Source organism: Petaurus breviceps, unplaced genomic scaffold, assembly GCF_028583685.1.
Source record: "Petaurus breviceps papuanus isolate PSGF00001 unplaced genomic scaffold, PetGlider_PUasm1.0 47, whole genome shotgun sequence".
In the NCBI taxonomy this organism is placed as follows: Eukaryota; Metazoa; Chordata; class Mammalia; order Diprotodontia; family Petauridae; genus Petaurus; species Petaurus breviceps.
Window position 1 is genome coordinate 9,068,284 of NW_027186349.1, and position 18,130 is coordinate 9,086,413.

An 18,130-nucleotide genomic window follows, 5' to 3' on the forward strand; every position below is an offset into this window, starting at 1 on the left:
GGATTTGGCTCCTTGTAAGGTATTGATATTATAATCATTGGGAATTTGAAATAAACTAGATGAATGGGGGGGGGGGGTTGCAGGGAGGTGTAGTTGAGGTTAAATGACTTACCCAGGGTCACACAGCTAGTAAGTGAGGAATTGAAGTGTTTTACATAGTATACATACATTGGGTTGGAAATTGGTTTAGATAACCTCTAAGCACCCCCTAAAAACACTCAATTTATTGCCATGAGATAAGATGAGGTTAAGACAAAGTGCATGCAATTATACCCTCTGAAAATGTTAGATAATAAACCTGACTTTAATACAACAGAAATTTTCTGAATTCTTTATTTAGGTCTTGTACATTCAGACTATATCCCACTTTGATAGTGGGGACATGCTGCATTAGAATTTATATAGAACTGCTATAGGGTTAAACTCTTCCCTGGTTGACTTTTCTCATAGTAATGTCTAGAGTTTACATAATGCTTTAGAGTTTGTCGGTGATTTACACATATCACCTCGTTCGGTGTTTTATGAGACGATTTCAAGAAGGGTGGCTCATATTGCTGCTTGGAAGCCAGTGAATCATTGTGTTTCTCCTTATGCATTTACAGACCTATATTGGTTCCATTATTGCTTCGGTGAATCCTTACAAGACCATTCCTGGCCTGTATGACCAGTCCACAATGGAGCACTACAGCAGGCACCACATGGGGGAGATTTCACCTCACATCTTTGCAGTTGCTAATGAATGTTACCGCTGTCTATGGAAACGTCATGACAACCAGTGTGTTCTCATCAGGTAAATGGATGTGATTTTAATAATTCATGATTCTGCTTGTATGCTTTAAACAGAATAATGTGAGAGCATCATTGTAATGGAGACTGGGGAAAAGGGCCAAAGATTTGGGGGTGTGGGGCAATAGGGGAAGGATTGACAGGAAAGAATGAAATGAAGTTAGCCAAAAAATACCACTTATATATTTCCCCTTAAACCTCTTTAATTATTGGGTCTCTGAGGATGCAATGTCACCACATGCTCCAATTATCCTGTGAAAGAAAACATGCTTTGCTTATATACTTCTTAGAATAATTTAATGGAAAAAATATTTTACACCCACGTACTGTTTGTTGCCTTTTGAATTACTACTTCCTTTCATTATAAATGCCTTTTTTTCTTTTTCAAACTTGGGCATGCCTTTTTGAACAGTGATCATCTGTTTTTACCAGGCTTGAAAATTGTATCTATCAAAAGGTCTTTTGGGAGCTCATTTGGAAAGAATCACCTACAACTTGTTAGTTATTTAACTAAAGATAATTATTCTACCCTATTTCTTCCATTGTTAGACTTTAATTGCTCTTCAATTTTATGAGGATTTGAATAGTATTCCAATTGCTCTCTTCAATACTGTTATTCCCCTAGCACTTCCAAGTTGAAAGTGTTTCACACTTACAGAGCCAACTTCTGCCTTCATACATACTCATCTTTTATTGATTTTTTGGCAGCCTTTACTATGCCCAGGCAGGAAAACAGAATGAAAGCCATTTGGCACTCAGGGATTGCCAAATACCTTTATTAATACACATTAATTTGACTATTTCCAGTTCCCCTGTCTCATCCATGAAACTTCCTCGCATCTTTTTTCATCTAGTGAAACCAGCTCAATAAAACAAGTTGTTTAGGGCCTTATACTTGCAATCTAACCTCTCTTTTTATTACTAAACAGTGTTGTCCTTAACTCCTTCTGTTTTACTGCCTTCGTAGTAAATGGCATGTATTTAAGGATTTGGTCAAAGTGTCTCAGCAATGCAATAACACCTCCCTAAATAGGACACTGTGGTTTCAGAATCTCTAATAACTAGACTTAAACACAATTCTAAAGTTTAAAGGGCAGATCTGTTTAGTGAAGTGATTTAATAGTCACAAAGACCTGGGTTCAAAACCAACACAGACTGACTAAGTGAGTCTGAGATTAAATCCATTAACTTTTCATTGTCCTGGGTAATTTTCTAAGACTAGTTCAGGATAGTTGTCAATCTGTATCTGTGGAGGAAGAATTCCCACCTGGCCTGCTCTATGCCAATGATATCTCAGGTTCAGAGCCACCCTCCCACTTACCCTTCTTCCCTCCCCCGCAAAAAAGGCCTCATAAATAGGAAATTCCCTCAACCAGTGCACATCAGCACTATAGTATTCCTTGCCTGGGGTCACTGAAACATAAACTGGTTTGCCCAGGCTTACACTGCAGCCAGTGTATGTCAGGGACAAAACTTAAGCCCAAATCATGTAGACTCTGACCAAGCTTTCTTTGTACCATCTATGTGGCCTCTCAACTTTGTATTTCCCATGAAAAAAAATGTTTACTAAGCACATACTAATGAAAATCACAGACTGAAAAAAGCGTTTGTTAATGATTATTATGTGATCTACTTTAGTTGGGGGAGGGTGGAGAAAAAGACTTTAGCATATAAGCTGTATTAAAAATGGATGCTGTTAACTTCAAAGGGTCTTATTTTGGTGAAACAAACCACTAACAAACTGACAGATCTTTTGGAAAACTTCCTGAAAAGTAACTTGCTCCTTGTGCTTGAAAGTAATTAAAATGCATTTCCTTAAAAATCCTATAGTGCTTCTCTTTTGAAAACTAACCACAGCCTCTTCCTACACCCCCCACTTCCACCAACCTTCTACCCCCTGGCCAAATCTAAATTTCTTCTCTTTTATTGTATCTTATTGCCACCAAAATTTAATTTCAGTTATTTATGTTGGAGCCTTATGCTAATTCTGTCCTCAGGGTCCAAAAGCAACCAAGACCCTTTGGCTCAGGTTCAAGGTAGCTCTTTCCCTGTACTGAATCCCATTCCATAGTGTTAGAGTGAACTTCTCCTGTGAAGTCCAAAGTACTTGCTGAAACAGTCAGGGAACATTTGCTAAAAAAGACTTGTGAGAGTTGATATAGATCTGTTTTACTTCTAGATGAGTTTTAAGACAGGCAAGCAACACCTGCTATCTTTATCCTCATTTTACAGATGAAGAAACTGAGGCTGAAGAGTTAAGTGATTTACCCAAGGTCACACCGGTAGTGAAGTATCTGTAGCAAAAGTCAAAAGTGGTTCTTCCAGAATCCAAGCCTAGCCACTCTGTCCCGACTTACAGGACTTAGCTGTCTCAATTAGGCAGACTAAGTCAAGAGAATTTAAGTAGCCAAGGCCACACAATTAAGCAACAAAACAGGGATTTTAAATTTAATCTAGGTCTTCCTGATTATAGGTCCAGGTTTTTCTGTGCTGCAGTTTTATTTCAGTTTCTTGGGTTATCACCATACTTAACTCATTAATTTCAGTAGGAAAAAAAGTGAAAGGCCACAAATCTGTCTGACATAGTAGCTTTGGGGTTCCTGAGGGAAAATTAGAATGAGATTATTGTATGTATTCATGTGTAATTAAAATACTGCACTGTAGAACAAACATGGAAAACTTCTATTGTATGATGCAAGTGTTAACATCATCATTTTATCTAGGTAAAGCTAGAAAACTTTCAGACTCAGGAGAGATTTAAATTAGAATATTTTGCTCATTCATACAAATTTTCTTTTTGAATTTTTGCTAAAGCTTTTTCTTTGAGAAGAAAAAAACTCAGTCTTTTAAAATGGGAACAGACTGTAGTTTCCATTTCGATTTTGTTGAGCATAAAGTGCCCTCTTGTGGACTTACTCAGTTTTGTTACTTTAAAAGCATCCTTTCTTTTACCTTATTTCTCACATGTCTGCCACACATCCTAGACTTTACAAAAAGTGATTAGGGACAGTGAACAGTGCCTTAATGTTGCAGATGAGTAAACTGAGGCCCAGAAAAATAAAATGACTTGAATTTCACCTGTACTGGGGATAAAAAACCCAAAACGAAACGGTCCTTTTTCTCAAGGAATTTGCATTCTGTTTAGGGGATACAGCATGTATCCAGAGAAGTACATTCATGATTAAAGTGAATGAAAATGTAACAGTCTCAATAAGTGAAAAGTTAGAGCTCAAAGACAGACTGGCTTCTACAATGGAGTGCTTCTCCCCCTTACTCTCTTTTTCCACTTTTTAAACATTGTGGGTATTGCCTTCCTTCTCCATCCCCCCAAGGTGACCTGTAATATATTCACTAGTGAATCTTGAGGTAAGCAGCAGAATATTATCTATCCTATGAATTGCCCCAGTGGTCATCTTCATTGTTCTTTGAGCCTTTTCCTCTCTGAGGCATGAAGACTAGAGAGATTTTGATGCCATTAGTCAGCTGGAGGGATTTCTGATCCCAAGTGTGACCCAGGTTCTATCAGGATTACTCTTATTTTCAGACATAATAGGAAGGGCCAGAATTGACTTAGTTGCCAAAAACCATATCTTTGTGTTTCAGCTCTATCAGTGGATAGAGCACTGGGCCTGGAGTCAGGAAGACCTGAGTTCAAATCCAGCCACAGACACTTAACCATCTGTGTGACCCTGGGCACTCACTTAACCCTCTTTGCCTCAGAGCCAAAGAGGGAAATGACAAACCACTTCAGTATCTTTGACAAGAAAACCCTAAATGGAATCAGGAAGAGCCACACATAATTGAACAACAATAAATCCTTGTGTTAGAAGTTCTGTTGAGAAATCACTAGCCACTGAACAATGTATTTCCTGTGCAACTGCTAGAAGAGGTTGAGAGTTGTAATAATGCAGAACAATTTAAAACCAGCGAACAACCCAGACTGCTCTTAGACTCTACTGCAGCTTTTGATAGAAAGATGTAGCTAACAAACTTATTTGCACTTATTAACTGGGTAGTTAGAGAACTCTGTGTCTAATTGGGCTAAAGACTGCACGTAGAGAATTTTTTTTCTTAGTAGGAATACTCTTAAAGGGAAAGGTTAAGCAGAGAATTGATTTCTAGAGTGTACTGATTGAGATTGAAAGGTATGAGTTAAGGCCAGCCCTGCTTTCTCTTTGTTTTTCCTGTCTCCTTCCTATTTCTTGGGCTTAAGAAACTGTTCCATGGAGCGTAAGTGAGAGAATGGAGAATAGGAAGATTAATAAAGATAGATAGATGACCCTTCTGGACTACTTCCATGTTAGTGCCCTCTGTGGAGTTAATTGGGGATGGGGGGGAGTCAGTGAGTTTGAGTGACTTGCCCAGTGACTTGTAACTTACACAGTTAGTAAGTGTCAAGTATCTGAGACGAGATTTGAACTCAGGTCCTCCTGGCTCAAGGGTCAGTACTCTATCTACTGTACCACTCAGCTGTCCCAGAGTTAATTTCTTGAAACAATTTGACATTGTTCACCCTTTGAATCATTCTGAAGGCCCTTTCTTTCTTCCTTTCCTTCCTTTTTGGAGGGGGAAGGTAGGGCGATTGGGGTTAAGTGACTTGCCCAAGGTCACATGGCTAGTGTGTGTGTTTTAAGTGAACTCTGATCCTCCTGACTCCATGGCCTGTGCTCTAATTCATTGCACCACCTAGCCATCCCCTGGTATTATTTTTTAAATAATAAAAATGTTATTTAAAATAAATAATTTTTTAAAAAACCTAAAGCTTAGTATTTGTCATTCAACACATAGGATGTTCTTATGAGCTGTCCACTAAGTAAAATCTGATGATTTTTCTGACGGCACATCAGTATTAAAACTAATCCAATATTTGATTCAAGAAAATGTTCCATGACAGGATCATAAAAATGAGAGCAATCTAAAAGATCAGAAAAGAATGATAGGCTCTCCTGAACTCCCAACTATCTGTTGGACCTGTTCACCTTGATGGCTATACTGCTCAATTTAGTACTGAATTACATGCTATCTTGTCTTGTTTGATAAATGTTTCATGTGTATTTGACTCATTATCCAGTTGGATTCTAGGTCTTTTAAATGCATCAATCATGGTTTATACTTTACTCCCTAAAGTTCCTAAATAATATTTGTATAGGCATGTGTTTGGCCACCCTGGAAGGAGAAGTGTGGGGGGTAAGTTTTGTTTTTCATATGTTGCAACTTATGTAGTATTATCTTTTTCGTTATTAAGATGGCAACTTTAATTTGTTAACCATAAAAGAGAATATAAAGAATGACAAGAACTATGTTGCTAGCTTCAGAAATAATTGTTTTACTACTTAGCACTGTTATATTGCAGTAATTACCCTAACTTTTTAATGATGATTAGTATAGCACCGGGTCTTTCCTTATATTTATTTTGTGCTTCAGTGGTGAAAGTGGGGCAGGTAAAACGGAGAGCACCAAGCTGATCCTCAAGTTCCTGTCTGCCATCAGCCAACACTCTTTGGAGTTATCAATAAAAGAAAAGACAGCCTGTGTGGAGCAAGCTATTCTTGAAAGCAGGTATTTCTTAAGCTCTTAACAATTTTGAGAGTTGTCTCCTAAACCCAGGTCATTTTTGTTATTAGTAGCTGCTGTGTGAACTACTGACAGATTTCCTTTAATATTTCAAGTAGAATAAGATAGATTTAACAAGCAAAAAATTGCAATCATTGAGCAACCAACTATATGAAGACGACACTGGTACACATTAGCAGACAGATTTTTATAATCATATACCACGTGAATTGGAAACATTTAGGTTTTCTCTTACCTAATAATTGTGAGCTCCAGACTTTAAGAGGTCTGAGCAATAATAGTATAGGGATTTCATCTGAAAGTGTTGTCAACCTTGCATATTTGCAGCTCCCCTACTTCCCTTTGTTTTTTAATTTTAAAAAAATGTACAGAAATTTATTTTCTCTCACTTCTATCTCCCACCATATTGATAAAAAAGGAGAAAAGAACAGCAAATTCCTTGTAAGAGATATTCATAAAAAAATACTCAAAAACAAGTTTACTTACTGACTGCATGCATGTGTATATGTATGTATGTACATATTCACACACTTACACACATAGATCTATATATACATAAAAGTATAATGACTAATACTGTACATATGTAATTCCTACTTATCCTATCTCTTTCACAAAGACTTTGCAGATCTGCAAAGCTAGTAATATTCTTGGATTTTATTTTTCTGTACCTTACCATTATACTTTGTGATGCATATATACATAATTATATTTTTGTAAGCTTATTTTGTATGCTATACTGTAATTTCTGTGATTTCTAACATGGGGGTGAGATAGTCAATGCATTGTCGTAGAATACTTATTGGATGTATAAAGAAATAAATTATATTTGTTTAGCATTATCAGCAGTGAGGTATCTTATAACAGTTCATATCAGAATTTTACAGGTGATTTATACTGTCAATTTTTATTTTAAAAAATTTGCCTTCTCTGTTTTCTTCATGACCTAGGTATGCTAATTTACACAGAAATCAGCTGTTCATTTTGAATTTTTCATAAGTGTTCAAATAATAATGACTAATTAATCACAGTAATTCTCATTATAAATACTGTTTAATTACTTTATTTTTCAAAATGAGAAAATTCACTGAGAGGCAACATAGTAGTACATGGTACAGAGTATTTTCTCTTTGGAGGTAGAAAACCTAGCTCTGGACCTCACTTCTGACACATACCAGCAAGTGTCACTGTGTCACTTCTGGGTGCCCTGCACAGCTCTCTAAGACTAGGGTGCAAACAAGTTGTCATCAGTACTAGTGGAGGGAATTTCCACATGAAGAATTCCTTAATACTGGCATCACAGATCCATACCAAAAAAGAAAAAAAAAACAAATAATTGCCATGCCAAGGAAAGTCCTAGCTAAAGAATAAAGGATGTAGCACCTGTGTGGGGGTAATATTTAGTCCTGGTTTCTGTAGAGATCAAATTTGGGGGGTATATTTATTGTTTTTACTCTGTTTCTAATTAACCCTTTTTGCTACCCTCTCATTTCACAGCCCAATTATGGAAGCTTTTGGTAATGCAAAGACTGTTTACAACAACAACTCCAGTCGCTTTGGGAAGTTTATTCAGCTGAACATCTGTGAAAAAGGAAATATTCAAGGAGGAAGAATTGTAGATTGTATCCTGTTTTCCTTTTCATTTCTTCTCTATTTAACCTTGATAAGTAGGAAGGATCTGCCGCTGATGCTGGATTGTTACAGGGATGGAGGGAAAGAAGAAAGAGAAGCATCATCTTCCTGAATCTGCTTTAAATGGTTGATTCAAGAATAAGCAGAATTGAACTCCTTAATTAGTGCACGTGGTTAAGAACAAATTGTTCTTTGGAAAGCCCTAGGAGCTAGTGTCATTATCTTAAACCCTGTGCTCATAATTAACCATAAAAACATAGGTGGTTGAAATCTATTGTCCTGTAATTTGACTTTTAATTTTCTAGTATTTAACATGTTTGTAATTACATCTGAATGAGCTAGTCTTATTTTAGATTCATTTGTGTTCTGGCAACACAGATAACTTGTCAGAGAGACTGCATTGAAAGAAAATAAAAAACAGAAGGTTTAAAATTCTTGATTTTTTCCTTGACTTGAAATTTCTTTCAAAATGAAGATTTATTAGAAAAAGTAAGTTTATTTTTTGTTCAGTTTGAATTTTTTGTTTTTTTTTAAAGGTTGTCAATTTATGTGAATTAACAATAGATGAACAGTTTAAATTTTATGTATCCCTACAGAACCGAGTGGTAAGACAGAATCCTGGGGAAAGGAATTATCACATATTCTATGCACTGCTGGCAGGACTAGAGAATGAAGAGAAAGGTGAGTGGCAGAGAGTAGGTACACATGTGGTTGTAATCTATTTTCCAATTTCAAAAAATCAATAATCATAGAAGTACTATGGAGAAAGCTTTATGAAATGTGTTGGTAGATTAGGTGTTTCAAAATAAATGGAAAACTGAATTTGAAAGTACCAAATAATGTAAGAGAGAAGAAGACAGAAAATCTGGAATCTCCTTGGATTTTGGCCTTTTCTTATACATCTCTAATTCAGAAGATGTTTCTGAAAAGAAAAGACTTTAAATTGGTTTTGGGTTTGTTTGTTTTTTTTTTTTTGTATAACACATGAATAATAATGCTTTCCAATGTTTACAGGAGCGAAAAGAAACTCTAATTAGTGGGTACACCATTTGTTATTTTCTAACAATAAAAGCTGGCATTTACTTAGTGTTTTTCTGTTCCTCACAACAGCACTATACGTGAAGTATTGCCAATATCAGTAGATAACAGCATCCATTAAGCCCCTGCACCAAACACTATTTGAGCTTTGAAAGAAGTGATAGATTTTTAAGAAATACAAGGTTTGGAGAAGTAACCTGCCCAGTGTCACCCAGATGGTAGGTGATAGGAGACCTGAAACCAATAGCTATCTTTCTGTCAAAGGAACCAATACCTTTCTAGTCACCTAACTTTATAACCTTGGTTGTTGTTATTGTTTAGTTGTTTTCAGTTGTATCCCACTCTTAATGACCCCATTTGGGGTTTTCTTGGCAAAGATACTAGAATGGTTTACCATTTCCTTCTCCAGCTCCTTTCACAGATGAAGAAACTGAGGCAGATAGAGTAAAGTGATTTGCCTAGGATCTCACAGCTAATAAGTGTCTGAGGCCAGATTTCAATTCAGGAAGATGACTGACTCCAGGCCTGGTACTCTGTGCACTGTGGCACCACCTAGCTACCCTCACAATCTTGGAGTCATCCTCAGCTCTTCCTTCTTCCACCCTGCCTCATGGATAATCAGATACTAATACACTGTCTCTCCTCCATAGATCTCTCCAGTCATAACAAACTACAACCACTCTAATTCAAGTGTTCATTTCCTCTCATATGTACTATGGCAAGAGTATCCTGGTTGCTTTCCTGTCTTCTAATCTCTCCCCTCTCAAATGCATCCTGCACATAGTTGCCAGAATTATATACTATATATCACAGATCTGTAGCTCTGCTGCCCAAAAAATTCTACTGACCACTGAGGCTCCTTGCCTCAGGCGTTCTTCACCACTGTTTGACTTTTAAAGTCCTATATGATCCATCTTCGGTCTTTATTTCTGTGGTTATTACTGATTCTCCTTCATGTACTCCACAGTTCAGCTAAATTGGCCTGCTTACTGTTCCCCTTTTAGGATGTTACATGTTACATCTCCAGGTCACTGATTAGGCTCTGCCCAGTGTCTGGAATGTACCTTCACCTCTAAAATCTCTAGCCCCTTTCAAAGCCTATCTTCCATGTCACCTCTTACCAAAGATTTTCCCTGTTCCCTTCCTCCCCCTAGTTGCTTACACCATTTCCCCATTTTATATTTTGGTTTCTTTCCTGTATACAGGTTCTTTCCCTTAGTAGAATATAAGCTTCTTGAGGTCAAGAACTGTTTCATTTTGTCTTTGTATCCCCAGCTGCTAGTACAGTGCCTGGTGCTTAGTTGGCTTGTAGTGTTGCTCTGATTTTAATGTGTTCCACCACCCTGATGTATAAAACACACTTAACATAAATAATTGTTATTTCCATGAAGGGGAGATGGCAGTGAGGTTCTCTTTTTAATTCTCATTTATTTTTTATTTATGATTTTCATTTATAATTTAATTACACATTTTGTGTTGTATTGTTCCCTAAGCTAATCATCTGAATAACAAAAAAATTGTGGACTTATATTTTTCCTCTCTTTTTATGTTGCAGAAGAATTTTATTTATCTGCGCCAGAAAACTACCACTACTTGAATCAGTCTGGGTGTATAGCAGACTCGACAATCAATGATAAAGAATCCTTCAAGGATGTCACTGTAAGTTACTTTCCAAATAGGAGTTAACTTTTTAACTTTCTGGTTACAGTGTACTGTCAGTTATCTAAGTAAAAACCCGAAATAATGACTAATCAACAAACATTCAAAGACAGGTATTTCCCTTTTTTGAAATTTTGCTTCAAATTTGCCTTCAAAGATTGGGTAATCTTTTTTTTTTTTTTTTAACACAATCGGAATTAAGTAACTTGCTCAAGGTTACACGGCCAGGTGTTTCTGGGTGGATGCTAAGTGTCAGAGCCCAGATTTGATCTCCAGGTCATCCTGACACTGGAGCCGATGCTCTTACTCGCTGTGCTACCTGGCCGCCCCTGGGTAATCCTTTTTACCTGGACTTAAAAGAAAGAACCAAAAGACTCTTGAGAGATGATGAACTAGTTTAATAATAATATTCATATTTACACAGTTCTTTTGCAGTTGACGATGTGTTTTCCTTACAAGCAGTTAGGTTGCACAAGTGGTTCCTTTTCTTTCTGGAGGAGAGAACTAATTCACAGAGAAGTGAAGTGATTCTTGTCACAGGGTTCGTGGTGAAACTTGGATTTGAATCTTCTGATAAGAGACCAGTGCTCTTTCCAAAATAGCATACTGAAGAAGGAATTCTTACACCCCTCCGAACAAGCGTGTTCATTTTTAAATTGAAGATTGCTAGCCATAAAAACCGTATTTCAGTTCATTTCAGTGTTTTCTCACCTTGGTAGTCCAAAAGTTATTACTGAAATTTCTCCTTTCCCTTTAACTTGGAGAGAAGCAGTGTAGTAGAGAGGATGGAGAGGTGGCCTCAGCATCAGGAAGACCGGAGTTCAGGTCCCACTTCTGACATATACTTGGCTGTGTAACCCTGGACAAGTTATTTAAACTCGGTGCCCAAGGCAGCTCTCTAAGACTAAGTCACAGAAAACTTGCCTTGTCTACTTACTTGAGTAGAGTTTCTTCATCCAGGAGTTCCCTATATCATTAAAATCAAATTTCCAGTCCTTATCCTTATCCCTTTTATTTGTAAGCTCAGTCATTTTCTGTATGTCACTCGTATCCAGCTTATTGTAGGCACAGTCATTTACCATTTATGGGTAATTATCATGTTTTTATGGTAATTTATGTTCCAATTATACCTAAACAGAGAACAAGTGATGAATACCTTGATTATAAACTTTTCATTAGAACTCTTCTCCAGCTTAAATAAGACTTTTTTTTAAACTTTTCCTTATAGGAACCCCTTTTCCCTTCTTTTCAGTCTTTGTCACCCTTATCTGAAACATTCCTGGTTTCTCCCCTTCTTAAAATTTAGTGATCAAAGGAGCAGCTAGGTGGCACAGGGAATAGAGCACCGGCCCTGGTGAAGAAGCTGAGTTCAAATCCAGCCTCGGACACTTGACACTTACTAGCAGTGTGACCTTGGGCATGTCACTTAACCCCAATTGCCTTGCCTCCCCCCTCAAAAAAAGGTGATCAAAATTGAGCACACTACTTTAATAAAATTATGAATAATGTAAAATATGTAGACAACATAATTTACCAGCAGAATGTTTATCAAGGAAACAGAGTATTACTGGTGCATATTTAGTTTTTATCCTATTCTTGGGGATTTTTTTTTAGTCCTTTTAGGTTTTATGCTCTCATTTATAAATTCCTTTTTTAATTGTTCAGTGCAATTTTTGAATTTGATACCAGTCTTCCAGAAGGCATTGGATATAGTCAGAAGACTAATTTCAGCTGTCATATACTGTAGACAGTTGTGTATTCAGTTAAATATCTACTGTGGAGCAGAACTTGAGCACTTGAGCAGATTCAGCTAAAAGAGTTTCATTACTTAGGTTTCAGAAAGCTTTTGTTATAAAGCAATCTTCTGAGAAATCATTCTTAATGACCCTCCACTAATTTAGTAATATCCATAGATAGCAAATCTTATTAAAATCATCTTCTAAGTCCATTATCCAAGAGAATAATGAATCACTTTACAAAATCACTTTCATTATAGACCTTAGGCAAGTCAATTTCACTCTCTCAGCCTGTTTCCTTGTCTGTAAAATCGGAATGATTATAATAAAGAGCAACTCACAGGGTTGTTGTCAGCTAAATTACTATATGTGTAAATCACAAACCTTAAGATACTATATGAATCCTAGGTACCATAATTATCAATATAGCAGATTAACTGAGAACTGTTCCCTATATAAGATCACTCGAGAAATCACTCAGATTGTTGCCTAAAAATTGATCACTTTATGTTTACCCTATGTTTACCCTTCAACAAGTTTTTGTTGTGTGGTACTTTTCTTGGGGAGTTTATCATTAAGAATTTTGGAAGTGGAATAAAAAACCTTGCAGAGGTTTATGGGATCATAGTTTTAGAAATGGAATGGATCTTAGAGTTAGCATATCCAGCCCCCTCATTTTACACTTGAGGAAATTGAAGCCCAGTGAAGATAAGTGACATCTCCATTGTTGCATATGTATGTGACAGGGCTGAAATTGGAACCCAGATCTTCTAACTAAATACAGTACTCCTTTCATTATAGTACTTTGTGTTTCCATTTTATGATGTCATCTTCTTGTTGTATGTTTTCTGATTGAACAGTTGTTCAATCAGAATAAAATTAAATTCAACTGACAGATGTCCTTCAACAAGCCATTGCTGCTTGCCTCTTAAAATCTTCTGAATGTTTACAAATGACTTTTTTTGTCTTCCTAGGTTTGGACCCTAAGTTCGCTGAGCTTTAATTTCCTGGATCATCCTTTGTTTCCCTAAGCATAGCCTTTGCTCTTTGTAAACCTCAGGAAGAGGCAGCATGCTTTTATTGTATAGAGAACCAGCCTTGAAATCAGGAACCCCTGGGTTCAAGGTTCTTCTACTGACATGGCCATTTTAACTTTTCAGCACCCTAAGCAACTCTGAGAGATGACAAATTGTAGACTGGTTATGGATGAATTTCTTCACTGGGAATTTCCTATTTAGATGAAATCATAGGTTTTCCCCTACCCTTTTGTATCCCCACTCCTCTCCTAATTTTCCACAGAAACGTCCTATCTTTTATGGTTTTTCGAGACTATTGACTAGTCCTACTAGGGTGATACCTTCCTGTTTCTTAAATATTCTAGAGTGCATATCACCAGACTCTGATAAGGGATCTAGTATGTTCTAGATGCTCTTTAATTGTATCTTTCTATTTTTATTTATGCTTCTAATGTTCTGTCATAGATAAGGGTTCTTACCAGTCACCTTGCTTCTATCTTTTTTGTAAAAGATCTGACTTTGAGAAGAAATATGGAAACCAGGTCTCTTCTTGGTGATTTAAAGAAAAGAATATAAATAAATGCTAGCTATACATGACCCTAGGTGAGTCACATCACCACCTTGTGCCTCAGTTTCCCCAGGGGTAAAATAAAGAAGTAACCTGTTGCCTGTAAGGTTCCTTCTGGCTCTAAATCTAAGATCTTCTAAGTGAAAGGGTTAGGTTTCTCTGCTAGCTACATAACGAAATGCTATTTTCATATACTCATTTTATTTTTTTCATATGATCAAAGAAAAGTGCTTTGTTCTAAAGCAGGGGTATGGAACTCTAATAGTAATGAGGGACCACTATTCCTTATATATGAGTCTTTGTGGGTCACATAATGACATAGTTTTAAAATGTAATGTTATTTATGTTTTATTGTATTTATTTTGATATTTCTTGATTGCATTTTAATCTGATTCTGACCATGCACTTGACAGTGCTGTAGGTGTTATTGTGTGTTTTTGACACCTCTGATCTGAAAGACAGGTTGTTCTCTAAATATAATGCCATCTTAATTTCAACCCAATCTTTTCTTTTCACTTTTATCCAAGTAACCAATTTTCTCTATGACCACTAGAGTGCATATTACAGCAAGTAGAGCACTGTCTTTCTGATAATGCCAAGTTTCAGTGGGATTATAAATAAGTTACTTATTCTTAAATAATAAATAATTCTTAAAATACTTATTCTTAGTTGACAAAAGGAGCCTAAAATATTGAATAATATCTTAAAAAGAAACCTTCTAGAAACCTCTTATCTAACATTGCCTGTCCAAGTAATTGGTGGGAATTTTGATTTTTCATCTAAATACTTTAATTCTCAAAATCTTTATCAAATTAAACAAAGAAGTGTCATCTGTTTGAGAAATATAAGTCCCACAGACAAAATAATAATAAAAACAGCTAGTACATAACACTGTATTTTTTTAAACTTGTTTTAATTCATCAGTATTCTGTTTTTATTCGTCTTTTTTACTCCCCTTTGACACCCTTTCTCCAAAATTTGAGAATACAAGAAAAACAAAACCTGTTACAAGCATGTATATTCAACCAAAACATTTTTACATTGTCCATGTCCAAAAAAACATTTTGCTTTCTGAGTCTTTAACTTTTCTATCAGAAGGTAGGTAGCATGTTTTATCTTAAGTTCTCTGAAATGGTAATTGACATTATGCTGTGAGAGTTCTGTACAATAGTTTTCAATCCCATTTATATTCCATAATTCTTCAAATTCCTATCCTTTGTCACCTCAAGAGGAATTGTAAATATTTTCCCACATCATTAGAATTTATTCTGCTTAGGATCAATCCTTCCCGAAATTTACCCTCCTAGAATAATAACTTCTGTTTCCAACTATTTATGTGTGTAATAGTTCAGTTAAGAATGAAGTCAGACATTCCCCTTCACCTTGATATAGATATCTAGTTAAATGCCTTTGAGTATGTGAATTAATTTTCCTTGACTTTCTGTCTTTCTCACTCATCCCCATCATAAGTGTACTCTTTTTTCCCCTCTCTTTCCATTCTTTCCTTAAAATCAAGACATAACAGAACCACTCATGTGACCCCTGATGATGATAGAGATCAGAGGGGACTCATGTATCAACTCTCCCCGTGTTTTAATATAAGCAGTTTCTTCATGTTTATCCCTTTGTACTTATTCATTCATGTTTACCTTTTTATTTTTCTCTCCACTTCTGTGTTTGAACTTCAGAGTTTCTACATAGTTTTTGGTCTTTTACATCATGAATCTTAGAAGTATGCTATTTCATTAAAGGTTCATTTCTTCTATGTAAGTTATTCTTGGCTGTAAACTTACATCCTTTGTCTTCTGTAGTCTTATAGTCCAAATTCCTCATTTCTTTATAGCAGTGACTACTAAATTGTAATCCTGAATGTTACTCTTTGGCATTTGAATTCTTCATTTCTAGCTACTACTATTTCTGGTAATTTCTCTTTGTCTTGGGATCTCTGGATATTGGCTCTCATGTTTTTTTGGAGATGGCAGTTTTCTTTTAAGTTTTCTTAAAATATGGTATCTAGTTTCTTTTTTAGATCATGGTGTTGATATAGCCTAATGATACTTTTTTGCTTTTTGGAGGGCAATTGGGGTTAAGTGACTTGCCCAACGTCACATGGCTAGTTTTTGTGTTAAATGTCTGAGGTCAGATTTGAACTCAAGTCCTTCTGACTCCAGAGCCGGTGCTCTATTCACTGCACCACCTAGCTGCCCCTAGCCTAATGATTCTTAAATTTTTTCTCAATCTGTTCTCCAGGTCATTTGATTTTACTATGAGATAATCTTAGGGTTTCTTCCATTCCTTTTTCAGTCTTTTGGCTTTTGTTGTAATATTTCTTGTTGCCTCATAGAGTTTTATTTAGTTCATTCTAATTTTCAGGGAATTGGTTTTTTGGGCAAGGGTTTGTACCACTTTTGCCAAGTGGTTAATTCCCTTTCCAGTTTTTTCTTCCATAGCTTTCATTTATTTTACTTTTTTTTTTTCAAGCACTCTTAGTCCCTTTATACAAACATTTTAAATCTTTTCTTTAATTCTCGCTTCATCTTTTCGAGGTTTTCTAATTGCTTTTGTGCCCAAACTGTGTTTTGCTCTGAGTTACTGCTTGTAGATGTTTCATAGTCTTTCTTTTCTTCTATGTTTGTGTCTTGAGCATCCCTTCCCACCCTCTTTTTATTGTGGAGTTTTTTGGTTTGTTTTGCCCATTCTTCGAGCCTACTTTCTGACCTTAGACTTGATGTTAGGGTTGGGCTGTGCTACACTTCTGGAAGGAAGGTCTGGACCGGTCCTCTTACTATTTTCTTAGGGTATTAAGACTGGGGACCTGCCAGCTCTCAGTGCTCCCAAAGTGGTCTGATCAAGGTCAGAGTCTGAATGTTTCTCTCCTCCCCCTTCTCCCCCCATTCCCTCTCCCCACTTCCTGATCAGAGCTCTGCAATTTTATGACCTGTGTTTGGGTCTGTGCAAGAACTGGACTCAATCCCTGTCAGTCAACTGGAAAGCTTCCTTGGTTAAAAATGGCAGAATTGTAGGCTCTCTTTTACTCTGGGATTCTTGCTTTGTTAATTCCTCCACAAGCAGGCCTTAGATGCTGTAAGTGAGATTTGGGTCTGAGCCACACAGCTGCTGCTGCTGGCTTCTGAATCTTCTCCCTTCTTGGTACACCCCCAGGGCCACCCTACCTGAGAACATAGGTCCCCTTCTCAGTCTGCCCTGATTCTGTGGCCCAGAACAGGGTATTGAGCAACAAAGCTTCTGGTTTGCACCTGTGCCCATCTCAGTGCCCCCGTACTGGTTAGGAGGTGGCCCATTCTGAGGCATAGCCCTTTTTTGGGTGCTAGAGTGCGTAAGGAAACCTGCTTTCAGTGTCTACAGCCCTCACTCAGTGGGGCTGGACAAATAACTCACTGTGATACTTTTTAGATTTCCCTATTAGAATTCAGTCTGATGATTTTCTAGATCTTTTTGGAGGAGTTTTTGGAGTGTAGAGCATACTATACAGGTTTCTACCACTCCTCTATACTGGTTCCACCCATCTTTTCTAGTCATATAATAACACTTTGTAAAGCCTTTTGCATTACATTAGCACATCTGATTAAAAATATATTTAAATAATAATCAAATGTATCTGTTGAACAAATAATTTTTCTTTGAACATTTCATATGTGAACCTTTGATATGAACATTTCAGCCTATTTTGACAGGATATTGCACAGAATTAGGCACTTAATAAATGTTTGATTGAGTGTATGAATTAATTGTAGTTCATCAAAAGTATCCACTGAAATTAGTTTTATAGACATTACTGCCTTGTGCAGTGCTGTGCACTCATTGAAAACTTATTTGTACCTGTTTGTTTTTTAAAATTTTTTTTATTCTTTTTTTTATAAGCAATCGGGGTTAAGTAACTTGCTCAAGGTTACACGGCCAGTTATTTCTGGGTGTGGTGCTGAGTATCTGAGCCCGGATTTGATCCAGGTCATCCCGACACTGGAGCCGGTGCTCTTACTCGATGAGCCACCTGGCCTCCCCTGTTTGTTTGTTTTTTAAAGCAATTGGGGTTAAGTAAGGTTACACAGCCAGGTGTTTCTGGGTGGGTGCTAAGTGTCTGAGCCCGGATTTGATCTCAA

General features: G+C 36.7%; 1 protein-coding gene across 1 annotated transcript in view; it reads left to right on the forward strand.

The window, feature by feature from the left end:
* The window catches only part of MYO10 (myosin X), a 266,909-nt gene that overhangs the window by 145,654 nt on the left and 103,125 nt on the right, over positions 1-18,130 (forward strand). Inside the window, exons 4-9 of the mRNA XM_069101406.1 lie at positions 603-790; positions 6,211-6,345; positions 7,858-7,982; positions 8,468-8,481; positions 8,589-8,673; positions 10,586-10,689. Of these exons, the coding sequence (XP_068957507.1) occupies positions 603-790; positions 6,211-6,345; positions 7,858-7,982; positions 8,468-8,481; positions 8,589-8,673; positions 10,586-10,689 (651 nt within the window). The remainder of the gene's footprint in view (positions 1-602; positions 791-6,210; positions 6,346-7,857; positions 7,983-8,467; positions 8,482-8,588; positions 8,674-10,585; positions 10,690-18,130) is intronic.